A 20,517-nucleotide genomic window follows, 5' to 3' on the forward strand; every position below is an offset into this window, starting at 1 on the left:
GTAAGGCAAAGAAATCAATAAGGTTTTGTTTTCTGGATCAGTTACCCACATCTTATCTAGTCTTTGCCTGGGAAACATGTCCACCTTCAGGGAGTGCCTCATCTTCAGAATTACTTGGTGGTAACAGCATGCTGAGGGCAGCGTCTCTGACTATAATGTAAGAATTGCTCTAATTCTTGACTTCCTATGAGCACTGAGTTTGGTAGACCCAGAAGTGAGATCAGTGGGGGCAGTTTTTTCTAGTTTTTCACCTTGGTTTTTTTTAGCCCAGAGTTAAAAAACTTTACAACGAACTGAAAACATTTAGTGTATCTCTGCTTCTCACTGTTTTTTCTATCATCATCAATTTCTTTGTCTTCTGTCTCTCTAAATACAGGAATGTATGTAGTGCTTATTTTTATTGTTTAGGAACTATTTTCAGCTTTATCAGGGAATGTACCCTTTCATGTCAGAGATGTTTTTACTTTCTAAATGTATCAATTACATGTCAGCAGAAAGAGGAGACTTGCAATCTAAATCCTTTGTGTGACAATGTTGGTTTTTCATACAATGTTCAGAGTATTCTACTATGTACATCAATAGAGAAAGGGAAGTTATTGGGAGTTACTACAGATATTTTAAAAATAAAACACTTAAAAAAAATCTCTTCCATCTAAAACATGGTGAAAATAGTATGTGTTGACAATATTCTTTTCATAGGACCATCAAATCCTTCACTACAGAGTCTGTGGTGTTATAGTCTCTACCAGGAAAGAGAATCATCCTTCTCTTTTTTTCTTTCAGGTTTTGAAGACTGTTTATTGACTGTTAAAATCTGTCTCACTTAAAAATCTTCTCCCCTTGTTTTTTATGTCTCTCTTTTTCTTCTCTTATTTTTAAGTCCTATCTTCTTTTTTTCTTCCTCATTATTTTATTTTTCAGTCAATTAATAACCCATTTCAATCAACCTTTGGAGAGGTTTCTTTTCTTAATTTTTTTTTTTAAATTTTTTCAGAGAAAGAGACACACACACAGTGTGAGCTGGGGTGGGGCAGAGAAGGAGAGGGGACACAGAATCCTAAGCAGACTCCAGGCTCTGAGCTGTCAGCACAGAACCCGATATGGGGCTTGAACCCACAAACTGTGAGATCAGGACCTGGACTGAAGTCGGATGCTTAACTGACTGAGCCACCCAGGCACTCCTGGAGAGATTTCTCTTGCATCTATTCTTTTGTTCAGTCATTGTGATTTTGTCTTTCAAATTCAAAATGAGTACAGATGACTTTATATAATATGAAACCAAAGGAAATAGAGAACCATGTGTCAGATTATTCAGAGCCAGACTAGAAAATGGTTAGGATGTACATTGGTTCTCATATGTTTCAAAAGAGTAAGAATTGAGCAACTTACTGCTGTATGTTGAACAAGTTTCTGAAAGAGAAAACAAATACACAGGAATTAGCCCGGAAAGATTAGTGCTGTATTTTGTGGGTTAGTAACTACTTTTTGTAATATTCCTCTGGTAGAAACATAAAAAAAGGGACATTTACAGAAGGTCAATTTCTTCTCCATGAGTGACCATGACATCGTAAGAGATTGGTACCCCATGTAATTCTGAACCAACCCATTATGGGATTCCATGGTCCTTAGCCTGGAAAAACTACAGTCAGGAAGAATAAATGGTTAGAGTTCATTTCATGGGGAGAAAAGCCTTCACTTTTCTCCATCTGCCTAGTAGTCTCTTTCATATCCCTAAAATTTTTCCCCTTTATGATTTTTTTCTATTTACACACATTTGTTTCCCAAATGGCAAGTGTTGGTTTATACTGACTTTCTTAAGAATCCCTTTTACAGACCAATGTTATTCCACACTGTTTTTATAAGTAAGAAATAATTACATTTAAAAATATTAACAATACAGCAGAATTCTGAGGAATGAGGAGATAGGAGTGAATATTAAACATGTGGAAGGTTAGAAATGAAAGCCTCTTGGGGCACCTGGGTGGCTCAGTTGGTTGAGCATCTGACTTCGGCTCAGGTCATGATCTCACAGTTCGTGGGTTTGAGCCCCGCATCAGCTCTGTGCTGACAGCTTAGAGACTGGAGTCTGCTTGGGAATCTGTGTCTCCCTCTCTCTCTGCCCCTCCCCCATTCATGCTCTGTGTGTGTTTCTCCCTCAAAATAATAAACATTAAAAAAATTTTTTTAATTAAAAAAAACAAGAAATGAAAACCCTCAGACACTGTAGAAGATCAAAGTATACTTGGAAAGGAACTTTCTCTGGGTTCCTTTGTATTTGCTGAAATACAATACTTAGAGATATAGGTGTTTTTGTTCTAAGAGGAGATTAGACTTTTTCCTAAATCCTTTAAAAATGCAATAGATTAAAACTTCACCTGATTCTAAAATTTAATTTTATGAAAGTAATATATATTTTAAAACTTCATTTCATTTTATAAACATAAGAAATACTGCAATATCCTGACCCACCCCTTTTTTTCCAATTTTTCACCTTTGAAAGGAACCACTTTTAACATTCTATTATTATTTTCTTGAGTTTTTACATCTGCTTTTCTAAATAACATATTTATAGAGCTTTGCATTGCTTTATAAAATTCTGTCTTAATTTTTGACTTCTTACCAGGCTTGAAATTTTTAAAATAATTTTAGTTCCAGGGGTGTCTTGGTGGCTCAATCGGTTCAGCTTCAGACTCTTGATACCTGCTCAGGTCATGATCTCATGGTTGGTGAGGCTGAGCCCTGTGTTGGATTCTGTGATGACAGTGCAGAGCCTACCTGGGATTCTCTCTCTCTCTCTCTCTCTCTCTCTCTCTCTCTCTCTTTCTCTCTCTCTGCCTCTCCCCTGCTCTCTCTCTCTCTCTCTTTTTCTCAAAATAAATAAATTTAAAAAATAAAAATAAATTTTAATTCCAGTATAGTTAACATACAGTAGTATATTAGTTTCAGGTGTACCACCTAGTGAGTCAACAATTCTATACATTGCTCAGTGCTCATCACAATAAATGTACTTGTATTCCCCTTCTCCTATTTCACCCATCCCTCTACCCACCTCCCTTCTGGTTATTATCAATTTGTCCTCTATAGTTTGGTGTTTGCCTCTTGGTTTGTCTCTTTTTTCTTCGTTCTTTTGTTTTATATCTAAATTCCACATATGAATGAAATCATATGGTATTTTGTCTTTCTCTGACTTTCTTCACTTAGCATTATAGCCTCTAGGTCCACCCATGTTGTTGTAAATGGCAATATTTCATTGCTTTTGATGGCTGAGTAGTATTTCATTGTATGTGTGTGTGCATATATGTATTCCATAATTAAGCTATTGTAAATAATGCTACAATAAACATAAGGGTGCATGTCTCTTTTTGAGTTAGTGTTTGTATTCTTTTCTTACCAACTTTTTAAATCTTACTGTCTCCTCTTTCCCCTACCATGCACATTCCCTCCTCCAATCCTCCCAATATGGTTTGTCATGATTTTTGATAAATTAATATATCCAGTGATACATTGTCATAATGTATCACCAGCATATCTCCACAGCTAAGGAATATACTGCATTGTGGTTATATTGTGCTTAATGTACAACTCTTTGTATTGCCAATACTTAATCTTTTCTTTTTTTTTTTTTTTTTTTTATAACAGACTGCTTAATTGGTCCTTTGGGTTTTATGCCATTTTATTGCCTTAGCTGTCACTTTCTGTGCTCCTAGGAGTGGATGAAATGAATGTGCTTGAATTGTTTCCTCCTGAAGCCCACTTTAATACTCTACTCTTCTGTGGTTTTGCAGTTGGAGATGGTAAAAGCCTGAGGGTGCAAAAAAAGCCTTTCCCATCATCAGTAGACTAAAGCACATTAGAGATAAAAGTTGAAAAAGGAACTGAGTAATGGATTGTGGGGACTTAACTAAAGTGCAGACAAAAATAAAAGACTAAACATAGTCTGATTGAAAGAAGACTTTCTTTTCTTCTGAAGAATTATTTTCAGGGTAATTTTTAAAACCAGAAATAATGATCAGAGAGAGCAAAATGATTTTCAAACAACTAGGAGACCAATATAATATGAGAAACAGAAAAGGAACTTACTTATGAGTGGTTCTTTAGTTTTAACTGAAATACAAATACAAATAAGGTAAATAAATGTTATTCTATGAAGAGGACAATACAGGTATCTTGCTAGTCTTTTTTACAGCAAAATATAAAATTCACGTGAAAAAAATTTTTTTAAGTGTTTTGCTGTTTATTTATTTTTTGAGAGAGACAGATAGTGTGAGCAGGGGAGGAGCAGAGAGAAAAGGAGACACAGAATCTGAAGCAGGCTCCAGGTTCTGAGCTGTCGGCACAGACCCCATTGTGGGGCTTGAACTCACAAACTGTGAGATCATGACCTGAGCCGAAGTTGGACGCTTAACCGACCTACCCATTCAGGTGCCCCACATGAAAAAAATTTTAAATCGAATTTTTCATACTAAATGTATATAGGCTTTAAAAATTAAAAGTTTCCTTGGCCCATTATTTCCTAGGCCCATTTCCCGTGGCCATGATTTCATATCCCCAATTCCCTCCCCTTGGAGGAGAACACTTCCAAATCTTTTAGATGTTGTTTTGTTTTTTTGATATCACTTTCATCTTTTTTAAAATTCTTAAATTGCTATTTCTTGATTCTTCAAATTTACAGATTACTTATTGATTTACTATTATGCATTGATGTGTCTTTAATCTTACTCTACCTGCCACTCATGTGCTCCTCTCTCTTTTTCTTCTGGTGTCACCTAGTCATAATTTTTGGTTAAGTCAATAGTCAGTGTTAGTGCTCTTTTGTCTATGTAAATACCCTTCACTCTTGAACCAAAAAAAGTATACTTGGTCACATTTCCTTATTTCTTTTACTAATTTTAAAAATTTTTGTGAAGTTTATCTCTGCGTCTCTCTCTCTCTCTCTCTCTCTCACTCTCTCTCTTTTTCTTTACTTGGTTTATCTGTATGAATTTATGGCCCATTATATCCTTCTACTATAATAATTTTAGCAAGGCTTCAGGATGGAGGAGAGGAAAACATATATGTTTAGAGTGCTAAAGTAAACTTGAATAACACTTTAATACTTTTCCAGTTTTATGACTGAAGTTGGTAATGATCAGAGTTCAAAATTCATGTACACAAATCTATAGAATATCAGAGATAAGGAACATGTGGCTATGTTCTGAACTAAAACATAAACACAAATAAATAGAATATTTTAAGTTTCCCAAGGATGGAATATAGTTTTCTCTGATGATAATTTATGGTAAAAATTATGAAGTACATTATAAACTTTACGTGGATTTCTAAATTATTTAGCTTTTATTTCTGTAATAGTAACAAGTGTAAAAGTTTTTAAAATGTGTTTTGTAGTAAACATCTCGTGTAATTCCATCTTTTAAAAAACTTCTGTATAGGGGCGCCTGGGTGGCTTAGTCAGTTGAGCGTCCGACTTCAGGTCAGGTCATGATCTCACGGTCTGTGAGTTCGGGCCCTGCATCGGGCTCTGTGCCGATAGCTCGGAGCCTGGAGCCTGTTTCGGGTTCTGTGTCTCCCTCTCTCTCTGACCCTCCCTGGTTCATGCTCTGTCTCTCTCTGTCTCAAAAAAATAAATAAACGTTAAACAAAAATTTAAAAACTTCTGTATTTAAGTATAAATACAGAGAGAATAGTGCCCACATCAGAAATATCTATTCTTTCTATATCTGTGCCTATTCTATCAATGAAGTATCCCAGTGTGAGCATACCTATGTAACCGCCACCCATACTTAGAAATAGAACAATTAATGGTAGTTCATCTTTCAGGCATCTTCAAATCACTGACTCCACTCTCCTTCCTCCAAAGGTAATAATAGTTTGACTTCTAAAACCATAGGTTTTGAACGTTATATGACTGCAATCATGGAGTACCCATTTTCCCCCTTTGATCTAGTGTCTTTCATTTGACATTAGGTTCATGAGATTCTCCTGCTATTGCTTTTTAGTATAGTTTATTTTCATTGTGATATAATATTCCATTGTACGAATATACCACAATTTATTTATCCTTTCTACTGTTGGTAGACATTTGGGTCATATATATATAATAAAATATAATGTTTATTTATTTATTCGGAGAGAGAGAGAGCATACGTGAACAAGCGGGGGAAGGGCAGAGAGAAAGGGAGAGAGAGAATCCCAAGCAGTTTCAGTGCTGTCAGCCTGGAGCCCCACGTGGGGCTAGATCCCACCAACCGCAAATCATGACCTGAGCCGAAATCAAGAGTTGGTGATTTAACCCACTCAGCCACCCAGGCAATCCTGGGTTATTTTTAGTACTTGACTATTAAGAACAATGCTACTTTGATCATTTCTGCCCATTTATCTTGGTGTGCAATGTATATAGCTAATAAGCTTTGGATAAATCTAGAAGTAGAGTTTCTTGGTCATAAAGTGGTTTAACTTTAGTGTATAGTATCATACCTTTTTTCCCCCCAAAATAAATATATCAGTTATACTCCCATTAGCAGTAGTTTCTACTGCTTCCTATTCTCAGCAACACATGGAATTGTTCATCTTTTTAATTGTAGCCATCCTCGTAAGTGTGTAAGGTATCTCATTGTGATCAATATTTGTATTTTCCTGATGGCTAAGCTACTAAGCACCTCTCCTTTTTATATGCTTTCTTTCATTCATTTTCTTGGGACCATTTGCATATTCCTTTTAGTAAAGTACATTTTCAAACTTCTTGGTGATTTTTCTATTGAGCTATTTATCCTTTTCATACTGATTTATAGACTCCTTTGTTTTGTGGATATTGGTGCATTTTCAGGTGTATGGGTTATACATATTTTCTCCAACTCTGTGTCTTCCCCTTTAACTGTGGAAGTGCTTTTTGATGAATAGTTCTTATTTTTAATATATATCAACATCACTTTTTTAGGGTTACTGCTTTTTGTCTTCTGCTCTTACCTAACCTAAGGTCATCAAGCTATTCTATGTAATCCTTCTGTAAGCATTTTTGTTTCACTTTTCACATTTAGAGCTAATCTGGCTAGAATGGATTTTGTGTATGATGTGACTTACAGATTGAGTGACCATCCCAGTTAGCCAGGAACTGAATGGAATTCCTAGGATGCAAAACTTTCAGTGCCAAACCAGAAAAGTTCAGAGCAAATGAGACAAGTTAGTTACATTAATGAGGAGTCAAGGTTTATTTTCCCTATTGATATTAAATTGATCCAGTACTATTTATTGAAAAAAGACTTTCCTTGTCTCAATACTATGAGGCAACACCTTATTCATAAAATTGTTTTCAGTTATTCATGGAATTGTTTCTGAATCCACATTTCTGTTCCCCTGATCCATTTGTCTGTCTTCACCCCAATATTAGTCTGTTTTAATTACAGTTGCTTTATAATAAGACAATACCTGATAGAATCTAAGTTTTCCTGCTTGCTTTTCTTTAAGTCTTGTACTCCATGATTCTTTGCTTCCCCTTAACTGATACTTTTTGATAAGTATGTTTTAGAATCCGTAATTTTTGACAAAACCAAACTTCTTTGGTTTTTCATTACCTTGAATCTAGAGTTTATGCTTTGAAATATTATCATTTTTATAATACGGAGTTTTCCAATTGATGAATAGGACTACTATTTATTTAAGTCTTCTTTAATTTCTCTTAGTGAAGTGTTGTAGTTTTCTATGTAGAGGCTATGCACACCTTTTATTAGATTCACATCTAGGTATTTATTACTTTGATGCTACTATACATGGTATTATTTCTTAAAATTTCATTTTCTAATTTTTCTTTGCATGTGTATAAAAATAGTAGTTTGTTGATAATGACTTTGTATTTAGCAACATTGTTAAACTGTCTTATTCATTCTAAAAATTTATCTGTGGAGTCTTTTGGATTTCTTATATGCATAATCATATTGTCTGAAAAAATGAGGTTGATTTTTTTTTCTTTCAAATGTCAATGCTTTATATTTCATTAAAAAAATCTCATTGAATGGTTCAGACCTCCAGGTCTACTTGGTTAGAAGAGCTAATACTGGGCATCCTTGTTTTTTATTTCTGAGAAGAACTTAAAAGTTTTTGAAATTAAATATGAGATTGCCTGAAGTTTTTAAAAAAGCCTTTTCAGATTAAGGAAGTCCTCTTCTATTTCTGGTTTGCTAAACAAGTTTTTTTTTCCCCCAATACACCAATCTGTGCTATATTGGTTTCTTACTGCTTCTGTAACAAATTGCCACAAATTTAGTGACTTAACAACCCTGAGGTTCTGACTCCAAAGTCAGGCTTAGTGGGCCACAATCATGTCATTGACAGGGCTGTGTTCTTCTGGGGACTCTAGGGGAGAATCTGTTTCCTTGCTTTCTCTAGCTTCTAGAGACTACTTGCTTTCCTTGTCTCATGGCCCCTTCTATGTTCAAAGTGCATCATTCTGTGCCTCTTCTCTGACTCTGATCCTCCTGCCTCCCTCTTATAAGGATTCTTGTGATTACATTGGGCCCAGCTGGATAACTCAGGCTAATCTTCCCATCTCAAGATCCCAAATGAATCACATCTGTAAAGTCCTTTTTGCCATACAAGGTATCATAGGGGTTCCAGAGATCAGGACATGGATGTGTTTGGGGTAAGGGGGAGTATTATTCTATTTAACATATGTGGTGAATCACATTGATTGATATTGGATGATAAAGCAATCTTGGATTATTAGAATAAATCTAAGTTGGTGACATATGTAAGAGAAAAAATACTTTGTAATTTTTCCTCTGAAAATTGTTGAGACTTCATCTATGGTGTAGCGTATGGTCATTTTTTTAATGTTCTGTTTCTATTTGAAAATCATATACCTTCTGCTGTTGTAGGATGTAAGATTTTATATACACTTACAGTATCAAATCTGTTAATCATGTTAAAATCTTTCCTATTCTGTTTGTGCCTGGGTGTACACATTTTATCAGTCAGTGAAAGAAAAACATATAAATCTCCCAAATGATTGTGGATTGCTCTCTTTTTATGCTTTCATGATTTGCTTTATATATGAGACTAAGCTATTATATATACAGTTGAGTCTTGAACAACACATGTTTGAACTACAATGGGTCCACTTACACATGGATTTTTTTTTTTTTGCTATTGTTAAAAATATTTATTTTTCTAAAAGATCACACAAAAGTTGGGAAGAGAAAGAAGTATGTCAACTAGCCTACCGTCAAAATTTGGGCCGAGGAAGGACAAAGAGCTGCCTAAAGAAACTGATAGCTGGAGCAAAGTGTAGAAATTGAGACGGCAATGGGCCAATGGCACCAGAAGTCTGGGTCAGCCACATGGATGAGCACCACCGAGGTGCCGTGTGGACATCAAAGCTGTTGGTCCCAATTATTCCTCCTTTTCAGTAAAGGAGAAGCAGGAGCTCATTGTTTAGACATGAGCTTCATGGTCTTGTGGCCCTTTCTGTATTCTCCCAGTTTCTACTATTGAATTTCTCAATGACCACACTCTGGGTGGTGCCCCCATCTGCCGTTGTGGGGCGACTGGGAAACCTCCAGGGTCTGAGTGGTGAGTGCAAAAGCTCTGAACGTCACATCTGTTACACAGAAGGTGTGCTGCGCTTTGAGAGTGCCGACTGTGTATGTAGTTACTATCCGGGCTCCCCTTCAGGAGCTGGGACAATGAAGTGTGTATCCTGCTTCTCGCAAATCCTGCAGTTGCAGTGAAGGTGTGCAGGTGCGCTGAGGCCAAAATTTCAGAGGACGGCTCCGTAGTGGTAGCCTCCTGTGCGCTTCACCAGTCTCGGTAATGCAAGACGTCCAGCGACGGCGTGGCGGCGCCCTCCAAGCTGAGCCTCGGCCGCTTGCGGCGCCTATCCCGGCCCTCTCCCTGGGAGCGTGGCTACCAGGGTCACCCGGGTCGCTGGGGCTGCCGTGGCGGGAGAGGCGCAGCGAGGGGCGGGGCCAGCTCGGCGCCGGCTGCAGGCCGGGCCTTCTGGGCGCGGGGGGGGGGGGGGGGGGGGGGTGGGGGGCATGAGTTCCTTCATCGCCGCTGGTTTACTGCTGCCACACCGCCCGCTGAGCCACTGCTCTGCCCTCGCCTGGTAGGTGGGGCTCCGAGCGAGGTTCCCAGGGAGGCCCCGGAGTTGGCTGTTTCTGGCCTCGTGGTTTGGCAGCGGCACTGCTCCTCGCCTGCCGTGGCTCTATTCCGGATTTTTTAGGGTACAGTATTGTACACGTTTTTCTTTTCCTTCTGGTTTACTTAATAACATTTTCTTTGCTCTAGCTTACTTTTGTTGTAAGAATATAGTATATAATATGGAGTATACAAAATATGTGTTTGATTATTTATGTTATCGATGAGGCTGCAGCTCAACAGGTTATTGAGTTTTTAGGGAGTCAAAAGTTAGAACCAGATTTTCTGCCGCGCAGGGTCTGCAGGTGTTCAAGGGTCCCCTGGTATACAAGTTTAGAATTGCTGTATTTTTCTGGCCAGTTGAACCTATTATCGTGTAATGTTTATCTTAATCGCTAATGCTTTTTGCCTTAGATTCCTGAAATTAATATATCAATAACTACTCTCTTTAGATTAGAGTTTCTGTGGTATTTTCCATCTTTTAAATTTAACCTTTTGCCATCCTCATATTTTAGATTTGTCTCTTGTAAATATGTGTTTTAATCCAGTCTGATTATCCTTGTGTTTTAAATGGAATCAGTTGATCCATTTGTAATTCAAGGAATTATTGGTATAATTGACTTTAAAACCATCTTACTACATGCTTTCCATCCATAATACCTGTAATATTTCTCTCTCCTTCCCCAGCTTTGTTCCCTCCCTCCCTTACTGGTTAATTCCTCCTCTTTCCTGTCTTCTCTTCTTTTACTGGTGGACTGTCTAATTTTTTCATTTTCTGCCTCTTTAGCTTTATATTTTATATTACTGTAGTATTTTTCTAGTTGTTACTATAGAGAGTACAAACTGCAACCTTGGTTTATCAAAGTCTGATAAAATTAGTATTTTTATCTCTGTAGAAAACAAGCACACTTTATTTATCCTTGTCTCTGCTTATATGTTATTACTCATTTATTTTAATTACACACAAATATAAACATTAGCATCTATGTTAAAAACCCTCAGGATGTTATTGTTTTGCAGTCAGTAGTTATTCAGATTGTGTATTTACCTTTTCAGGTTTGATATGCCTTACAGCAGTTTTGGAACTTTAATCTAGGAGATTTAGAAGGAATTTTGTAATTAATTTTAGTTTTTTTTTTGGCCTGGAATTGCTTTTATTTCAGCTTCATATTAACAATATTTAGGTTTTGTATGTAATTAAATGTTGGCAGTTTTTTTCTTTCAGTGTGTTGAAGGTTTCATTTTCTTTTATTCTGGTTACTGTTGAGGAGAGAGCTCTCAATCTTACGGTTTATCAATCTGAAGGTATACTCTGAAGGTTTTAAGACCGGCTTTTTAACTTTCTTAGCAGTATTATTCTGGTATCCTAGATCTTATTTTGTTTTTAAATTTATCTAGTTTGGAGTTTATAGTGATTTTTACCAGATGCGGTAGCGTATCTTTCTGGTATTGGGAAATTCCTTCTTACAGTATTCCCCGGTCCCTGTTCTTTCTCTTTTCTCCTCTGGCATATCAATTATGCAGATGTTTGATCTTTTCTCTGTAACTGGTATTACTCTGATATGCTTTAATTTATTCTCAATATTTTCTTTTGGCCCAAAATTGGTTCTTTGAAAGATGACTAAAGAAGGTATTAACCCACTGGCAAGAATGCTAAAAAGAGAACACAAATTTACCAGTATTAGGAGTGAAAAATGAGACATCTCAGTAGGTTCTACATGATGCCGTGTAGCTCTGTTTTTTGAACCTACCACACCATATGCTTCACTTTTCTAATTTTCATATCACAACTTCTGCTAAAAATCATTGTTCTGTGTTTGCTTACTGTAACCAGATAAATAGTATTAAAGTGCCACCAACTTATCAGTAAAGAACTTCAGCTCTTCAAAAAGTTTTAGCATTACCGAGAATTTATATTCTTTTATTTTTTCATTTAATTTTCTTTGCAGTAATCACTAATGTAGCTCCAAAATTAATGCCTGAAGTGTATAGTCTTTTAATTTGTTGAAACACATCTGAGCATCTGTCCAGTTTCTTGTCTTTCAAAGACATCTTCCATAAATTTCTCAGTATTTCAACAGGACTGTTCAATCTTTTGCAGAATAATAGTCATTTTGGGATTTTTGTCACTAATGAGCTGGGAAGACACAATTTAACCTTTGTATTGAATTGCATGTGTTTTGGATCTCTTGAGTTTCTCTTCCTTGGATTATATCTTTGTTTTCATGGAGTACATTCACCTGTTTCTTCTGAATAAGGAGGCCATGGGAGATGAAAATTTTATGACCTTGCATTTATGAAAATAACACCATTTGACCACATTTGTTTGATAAGATTATGGGGGATACAGAATTCTCCATTGGAATTATTTACATTGGAATTTGAAAACAGTGGTCCCTTGTTTTCTAATTTTGACTGTTGCTATTGAGCAATCTGATGCCATTCTGAATCCTGATCCCTGGTATTTGTGAACTTTTCTTTATTTTCAGTGTTCCAAGAATACATGATGCGATGTCTTGGTGTGTGCCTTTCCCCACTTACTGTGAAGAGCCCTGGTGGACTCTTTCAATTTTAACTTTCATGGTATGAAAATCTGGGTGACTGTTCTCTCCCCAACCCCCAACAAAAATGGTTTGTTTTGATCAAAAAAATGTTTGCTCTATGACTGGTACTTTTGTTAATGTGGAGTAAATCTTCCTAAATTGTTCTTTTCTTTTCTCTTAATTCCTATTTTCTGTCTGTTTTTTTTTTTTTATTCAGTTGACTTTGTAGAATTTTACTGACATCATTTTCCAAGCATTGTACGGAATATTACTATTTAGTTCTTTCATATTTTTAATATCCTACACCTCTTGTTTTCTTCTAATATGCTTTTCATACCACTCTGTTGTTGATTCACAAATGTCCTGCTCTCCTGTTAAAGAAGAACAGATCTTTTGGAGCCATTACTTTGTTTTATTCCCATCTTCTGTGTTTTATTTCATTTGCCTCTCTGGACGTTTTGTGTTGTGTTGTTTTGTTTTGTTTTGTTACCAAAGACTGCTCCTTTGTTATGTCACAGATTTGCAGAGGCAATGTTAATTTCGGATTTTTTTCTCTTAATAACAATGCTGGCTAAAAGGATTTTTCAGGTACATGTTAAGAAATCTTATCCACACTACTCTCCTCCTTACTAGTAGCCACTTGGAATTGAAGAAAAATCTATCCCCTCAAGGAGTTACCAGTCTTGTAGTATCCTCTGTAATGAAATTGTATCTGCTGGTGCATGTCCCCATTGAATGGAGATGATGTCTGGATGAAAGAGACATGCAGGGCAAGGTATGTGGGAAGGGGCCCACTGCCCTTCCTGCGCTTCTTCCTTGTGTTCACCAACCCACCAGAAGCTCTTTTAAAAATATGTGTATCATGTTACAGCCATTTTATAGATTATTGTGTCACTTTTACCTTTAATATCCTACCTCTCTCTTTCCTTGAATGTACTTTATATCACCTTACTCTTGATTTATGAGCGAATTATCTCATGTATCTTAAATATATTTTTAGGTCAACATTTTTCTCCAAACTTTCTTGATTTCCCTGATTTCCTATTTATTTTATGATGGCTTAATTTTGGTCTTTTGGTTTAAAGTCTGTCTTACAGAGTCTTATGATCCTTGGGAGTCCATTTATATTAAATGTGCGCATGGCTGCAGATCACCACCTGGGCTAGTTAGATTTCTCTGAACAACCCTTCATATAAGAATCAGTCAGTTTTGGGGCACCTGGGTGGCTCAGTCGGTTAAGCATCTGACTTTGGCTCAGGTCACGATTTCATGGTTTATGAGTTTGAGACCCGCATCTGGCTCTGTGCTGACAGCTTCAGATCCTCTGTCCCCCTCTCTGTCTGCCCCTCCCCCGTTCACGCTATATCTCTCTCAAAAATAAACAAACATTAAAAAAAAAGAATCAGTCTTTTCCCTGTGGTAGTTCATTTTCTCCAAACATGGGTTATCTATACTTTCTGAGTTTTCTGAGTACATTGGGAACAGGTGTAGGACCTGGCTCTTACTTTGTCCCTCTGTTGTCAGATATCATCCTGATTTTAAATGTATGGAAACTCCCTGTATCCAGGGTTCCTTTGATCTAACCTCTCTTGAGCATACACCATTTTTCTTCTCCTCTGCAGTGTGGGACCAAAGTAGAAGCTTGATTGAGAGGAATGGAAGAGATGATTTTATAGAGTTATTTTAACATATTACCAGCTGATCATCCACCTTCTTAATAGGTGGATAGTCTTAATATCCACCTTAACATGCTTGACTGAAATGTTACCTGGTCCCAGGAAATCCTGAGCCTTCTCATTCTACTGTCTACCATTAGCCCTCTTGAATTTGCTTAGGATTCATGTTTTGTGGATAGTTTAATTATTACTCATCTGTCTGCTCTTCAGGTGTAATAGTTTTGTTTCAAATTTCCATCTGCTTGTTTCTGTTGCTATTTCTTAGATATCATAGTTTTGCCTTAAAAAATATTTTCTTTCAATTGAATATGTTTCCAAGAGTGCATGGAGGAAAATGAAGTTTTTCAGTACCCCAGTAATACTTACAATGATGGGATTTAAACTGTTATGACAGTTGCTATCAGAACAAATATTTTTTCCATTCCTTAGATACCAAAGTATACTAGCAATAAGAGATAGAAAAGGAACTTACCTGTTTGTCCTGAGATCGTCTCTACAGAAACAAACAAAAACATATGGGCTAACTTAAAGATGTTATTACTGTTTTTCTCTAATTCTCTAAACAGCAAATTTACAAAGCTATTAAGGATGATAGCCAAAGTATACAAGAATCTCTTGTAGGATGTTATGACAGCATAGAATATCTGAGATTTGAAAGAACTAACTGACAAGTTTTGAAGTCACAACTGAAATAGAAAATGAAAATATACATTGATTGTCTATTAGAAGATTAGCTTTCCTTAATATCTTTCTAAAATCAATCTGTAGAATGCAAAATTTACATGAATTTTTTAATTTCTTTTATATCAAAGTACATGTAATTATTTTAAAAGTCAAATTACTTAATGTAAATAAAACCAACAGTTCTCTGACCCATCCCTTCTTACTTCCTGTTTCCTTTTAACTTACACTTAACTGGGGGAGGTGCTCTAGAACTAATATTTAGTGATACAATCAATGTCTGTATGATACTTCATGATTCCTCAAATTTGGATAATGGATGTTGGATTTCAACTATGGGCAGTAAGTATTTACCTCCTTTTATACCCTTTCTCAATTCACTTCCCCTCTCCCTATTTATCCAATAAGCCTGGCTCAGTTTTTATGGTAAATCAGTATATTGTGTTAGCAATATAACTATGTACATAATGTTGACCATGTAAATAATGTTCATTATTGAGTAATGTATTATAAGAGCTTTCCTACTCGAAGTTTTCTTTTCTCTCCAGTTGATTTTTGACATTTTGGGAGACTTTGTTGAGCATTTTTTCATGTTTATGCCTTTTATTATTCTTTGCCAGTCATTTTAGTGGATTTCTGAAGGAAAGAGAATAAAATGCCCACTTTCTTTCTTTCTTCTTTTAGTGACATACACTTAACATGCAGTGTTACATTAGTTTCAAGTGTACAATACAGTGATTCAACAATTCTGTATATTTCTCAGTGCTATTAAGTGTAGTTTAATCCTCTTTGTCTGTTTCAGCCTTCCACCCACCCACCCACCTCCCTTCTGGCAACCATCAGTTCATTCTCTGTATGTAAGAGTTTTTGTTTTTGTTTTTGGTTTTGGTTTTGGTTTTGGTTTGTCTCTCTGTTTTTGTTTGTTAGTTTGTTTTTCTTCTTAAATTCCATATGAGTGAAACCATATGGTATTTGCCTTTCTTTCTCTGACTTACTTTGCTTAGCATTTTACCCTCTAGATCCATCCATTTTGTTGCAAATGGCAAGATTTCATTCTTTTTCATGGCTGAGTAATATTCCGCAGTGTGTGTGCCTGTGTGTGTATTTATATGTGTGTGTGTGTTAGAGCCTTATTGTAAGCCATTGGTTTATGTGATTGTGTGGGCTGGCTTGACAATTCTGAAAATTTAAAGCTAGGCCATCTGCTGGGGGTGGCTGAAATACTTAAGCTCAGCCTGAGATTGTTGTCCACTGGGGAATTTCTTTTTCATTAGGGAAGCCTCAGATGCTCTCTTAGGGCTTTTCAGCTGATTGAATCAGGCCCACTCAGATTTACTTGGAATTAGATTATGAACTTGAACCACATCTACAAAATACTTTCCCAGCAATACTTCGCTTCATGTTTGAATAATTTGGGACTGAAGCCTCAAAAGACAATTGCAGTCCATTCCTTGTCATTTTAGCACCAATACACATTACCTTAAACTATACTTAATCTCCTACTAAAGATAATAACAAGGTTATATATTTCCAGTTCACATGATACAACTTGCATACAACCAAAAACATGCTCAGTTTTTCCCAGAAGAGTGTGCAAGGTCCTTGGGTGTAGTTCACTCTTCTTTGATATTAAATTCTGTGAAATTAACTTAACTTTGTTAATCTATCTTGTATTAGATGTTAAGTGGATAAGATAAAAAATAAAAATACTTGGTTAATGTGTATATAAATAAACATAAAAAATAAGGAAAAAATACTCATAATCCTTGTTTCTGCAACTGGTTACGTGGTTGTAGTTATTGTGGGTATTGATAACTACCTTATTCCACCACTGATTCCATATTTTCTTTGCCTTCAGCAAACAGTTCAAATGGTCTTTGTTCTTTTCCTGGCCGGGTGACCCAAATTTTCATTTTGAGAGTTCTGGGCCATTATCAGTCCTGCTTCCATGGAGTTGTTTTAGTTTTCCACTGACTTAAATCAGAGGGTATAGTAATACTAAGAGATACCTAAGAGATCTTTTTACCACCATTGCATTGTAGCAGCCTGGTTCCCCCTTGGTAATTGGGATTGGTCACTCCAGCCAAAGTAAATAATCCGTTTGTTTGCTTTTTGATTCAAAGGCATGAGGAACCCAAAGTAGCTCTCTAGTTCCAGTATTCTCTAGTTCCAGTATTCTCTAGTTCCAGTTCGGTGGAATTGTTGTATCCTTGTGGAAGCATTTTTTTCCTTTGGATCTATGACCTCTAGACTAACAAAGCCCAAGTTCATGGTGATGGAAGGCAAACTTTTTGCTCGTGGATCACTAGGACTAATAGTCAGTGAAGCCAATTCCATTTAATTCCTCGCTGTATATTGGACAGTGATTTAGAGTATGTATAACATCCTACAGGACAGTACCTCAGCCAGACCAGGTATTGTCATCTAGTTGGCACTGTAACTGAATCCTCAAATACCTTAAACTCCTCTGTCAAGCCAGCTGCATTAAGATGATGGGAAACATGAAAGGATATGTGACTTCCCTCAGAAGGGGCCCATTGTTAGACGTCATTTGCTGTAAAGTGAGTTTCTTGATCAGAAGCAATGCTGTGTGGTAACCATGGTGGTGGATAAGACATTTTGAAAATCCACTGTTGGTGTTTTGCATGCAGAGAAGGACAAACCATATCCAGAGTGGTTATCTATTCCAGTAAGAACAAAGTGCTACTCCTTCCATGATGTAAGCAGTCCAGTGCATTTAACATGCCACCAGGTAGCTGGCTAACCCCCCCATAGCATGTTGTCATATTATAGACTCAGTGCTATTTTCTCCTACTGGCAAATTGTGCAGCTGGCAGTGGCTATAGCTAGGTTGGCCTTGGTGAGGAAACATCCATGTTGCTGAGTCCATGCATAACCTGCCATCATGATCCCTTTGTTCATGATCCTACTGGGCAAAAAAGGATAACTGGTATCCACAGAATGGTTCACTCTATCCATTTTATTAAGATCCTTGTCTGATGAGGTTACTCTTGTGATCATTCACATGGGCCATAAATCTTTTTATATTATTTTCCCATTCAGAGACATCTATCCACATACTTCTTTCTCACACTTCTTTGTTATCCGTTTCCCAGTGTTCCTTCCAAATCCCTGATCATCCAGCCAAACCATTGGCCACAGCCTACGAATTTACATAGACTCTTATATCTGGCTATTTCCCTTTTCAGACACATTAAACAATCAGGTGTACTGCTCGAAGTTCTGTCCACTGGAAGGACTTCCCTTCATGTGCCTTCAAATACGTCTCAGAAAGGGGATATAGGGCCATTGTGCATGTCCAACTTTATGGCTTGGTGGTTCAGACAACAAACAGCCAGTTCATGATTGGCAGCTCAGGTCTCATGGCACCTTGGTAGCCCTTGGTTAAATATTCGGTCTCTACCAAGATTTAGTGGCAATCCAAAAGCTTTTTCTCAAAATGAGAATAGTACTTGCAGAGGATGGCAGATATTTACTTTAAAATCCTAAGGGCTTGCCAAAGGCTCCAAACAGCATTTTCTACCACTAACTACCACTACCACTTCAAGCACATCATATCTGCTGGATCATACAGCCTAGGTGGCTGAGCAACTTGCATGGCATGTTCCCTGTGCAAGTTGCCTGAATCTGTCGCTTCGCCTTTACTTGTTCTGGGGCCCACTCAAAACTAGCAGCTTTTCAGATCACTCTGTAAGTGAGCTGAAGTAGCCCACTCAAATGGATATCAGGTTGCCTTTGAAATACAAAGAGGGCCACTAGGCATTGTGTTCTGTTTGTTTGTTTTTTTCCCATTGGTAGGAGGGTCCAGAGGCAACAACTTAGCCCTTGCCACGGAAGATCTATCTTGACATGCCCACAATGCTGCACCCCATCAAATTTTACTGAGATGGAAGGCCCCTGAATTACTGTTGGATTTATTTTCTACTTCTGACCTACTTATGTTTTATCTACAGTAGTTCCTTCCCCTTATTTGCCAGGTCTAGTCAGCATGGTGTCACCAATATAACGAACTCCATTAGAGAAGGGAAAAGTGATGACAGTTCCTGCAGACTAAATTATAATACAGGGCTGTAGAGTTGACATGAACTGAAGTAGGACAGTGTAAGCATACTGATTATCTTGTCAACTGAAAGCAAACTGCCTCAGGTGGTCCTTACTAAGAAGTACAGAGAAAAAGAATTACCTGGCAGTTTGGTAGCCGCATGGTAACAGGGATGTGTTGGTTTGTTCAAGCAATGAAACCATAACTGGAACAGCATTGCAGTTTGAGTCATTATTTGATTAAATTTATGATAATCTACTTCCATTTTTCAAGACCTGTTAATTTTCTGCATAGGCCAAATAGGTGAGTTAAATGAGGATCAAGTTTTTGGCAGTGGCAACAATGACTGCTATCCTCTGGGAATGTGGTACTGCCTTTGGTTTACCATTTTCCTAGGTACAGCGACCAGTTTTAGTAGGTTCCACTTGGCCATTGCTAGCATAATAGTCCTTACTCCACAGGAACCAATATTGTAATTCTGACAAGTTTTTAAATATATCTATTCTCATTGTGCATTCTGAAATTGGATAAATAACCATAGGATGGATTTGGGGACCCATTGGTCCCACTGTGAGATAGACCTGAGCTAAAATCCATTAATCCCTTACCTTCATAAGCCCCTACTCTGACTGATGGACCATAGTGATGTTTTGGGTCTTTAAGAATTAGCGTCAGTTCAGAGCTAGTGGACAGTAATCCCTGAAAAGTGATTATTTCCCTTTCCCTAATATAGAGTATTTCTGGAAATTGGCCCTAGGTCCCTTTGTGAAAGGCTTGAGGAAAGATTAATATTAAACACTTGGCAATATAGCAAGGTCTGTCCTCAAGGGGATCTGGTCTCCACTTCATTCTCTGAATTCTAGATCTGCAAACTGGCTCCTGTCTGAGAACTCATTGAGGAGCTTTGCACTTTAGTGATTCAAGTTGGACTTCTATTCGCTAGACCTAGAACTCTTACGTTAATATAGATAAAGTAAGAATCCAGAAAACTGTCCATTTCTTTTCTAGGGACACCATTATCAACTAGCCAAGGTCTTAGATCTGTGAGAGTCAGACTGTTCTGATTCCTGCTTTGGCTGTCATTCAGCTGTGCTCTTAAAGGCCATCCAACTGATTGAATCAGGGCCACCCAGATTATCTAGAATAGTCTCTCTTATTTAAAGCCAACCCGATTACAGACTTTAATCATATCTGCAAAGTATCTTTACAGCAACACCTAGAGTAGTGTTTGAAGAACTGGGATTATCCCTAGCCTATTTGACATCAAAAGACCATAACAATTGGGAATCCACATTTTGACCTTCTGTACTAAATTGCATGTTTTTAGATTTCTTGATTTCTTCTTCCGTGGTTTACATTGTTTGTTTTGATGGAGTATATTCTCCAGTTTTTCCTGGAGAAGGAATGCATGGAAGATGAAAATTTT

The 20,517-nt window shown here is 37.1% G+C and overlaps 1 protein-coding gene and 1 long non-coding RNA gene across 38 annotated transcripts in view; one reads left to right on the top strand and one right to left on the bottom strand.

Moving 5' to 3' along the window:
• The window catches only part of TSBP1 (testis expressed basic protein 1), a 212,668-nt gene that overhangs the window by 89,521 nt on the left and 102,630 nt on the right, over positions 1-20,517 (bottom strand). For 32 of the 37 annotated variants that reach the window (XM_042986064.1, XM_042986084.1, XM_042986085.1 and 29 more), the window contains 3 exons: positions 14,820-14,867; positions 4,081-4,104; positions 1,390-1,410 (listed from right to left, as the gene is read on the bottom strand). In XM_042986064.1, coding sequence (XP_042841998.1) covers positions 1,390-1,410; positions 4,081-4,104; positions 14,820-14,867 — 93 coding nt within the window. The remainder of the gene's footprint in view (positions 1-1,389; positions 1,411-4,080; positions 4,105-14,819; positions 14,868-20,517) is intronic. The other 5 variants (XM_042986068.1, XM_042986075.1, XM_042986074.1 and 2 more) reach the window with 5 other exon arrangements.
• Positions 10,067-20,517, top strand: part of LOC122238594 — an 88,531-nt gene continuing 78,080 nt past the window's right edge. Inside the window, exon 1 of the long non-coding RNA XR_006217580.1 lies at positions 10,067-10,214. This is a non-coding gene — a long non-coding RNA (uncharacterized LOC122238594). The remainder of the gene's footprint in view (positions 10,215-20,517) is intronic.

The sequence above is a fragment of the Panthera tigris genome, chromosome B2, assembly GCF_018350195.1.
Source record: "Panthera tigris isolate Pti1 chromosome B2, P.tigris_Pti1_mat1.1, whole genome shotgun sequence".
Lineage (NCBI taxonomy): Eukaryota > Metazoa > Chordata > Mammalia > Carnivora > Felidae > Panthera > Panthera tigris.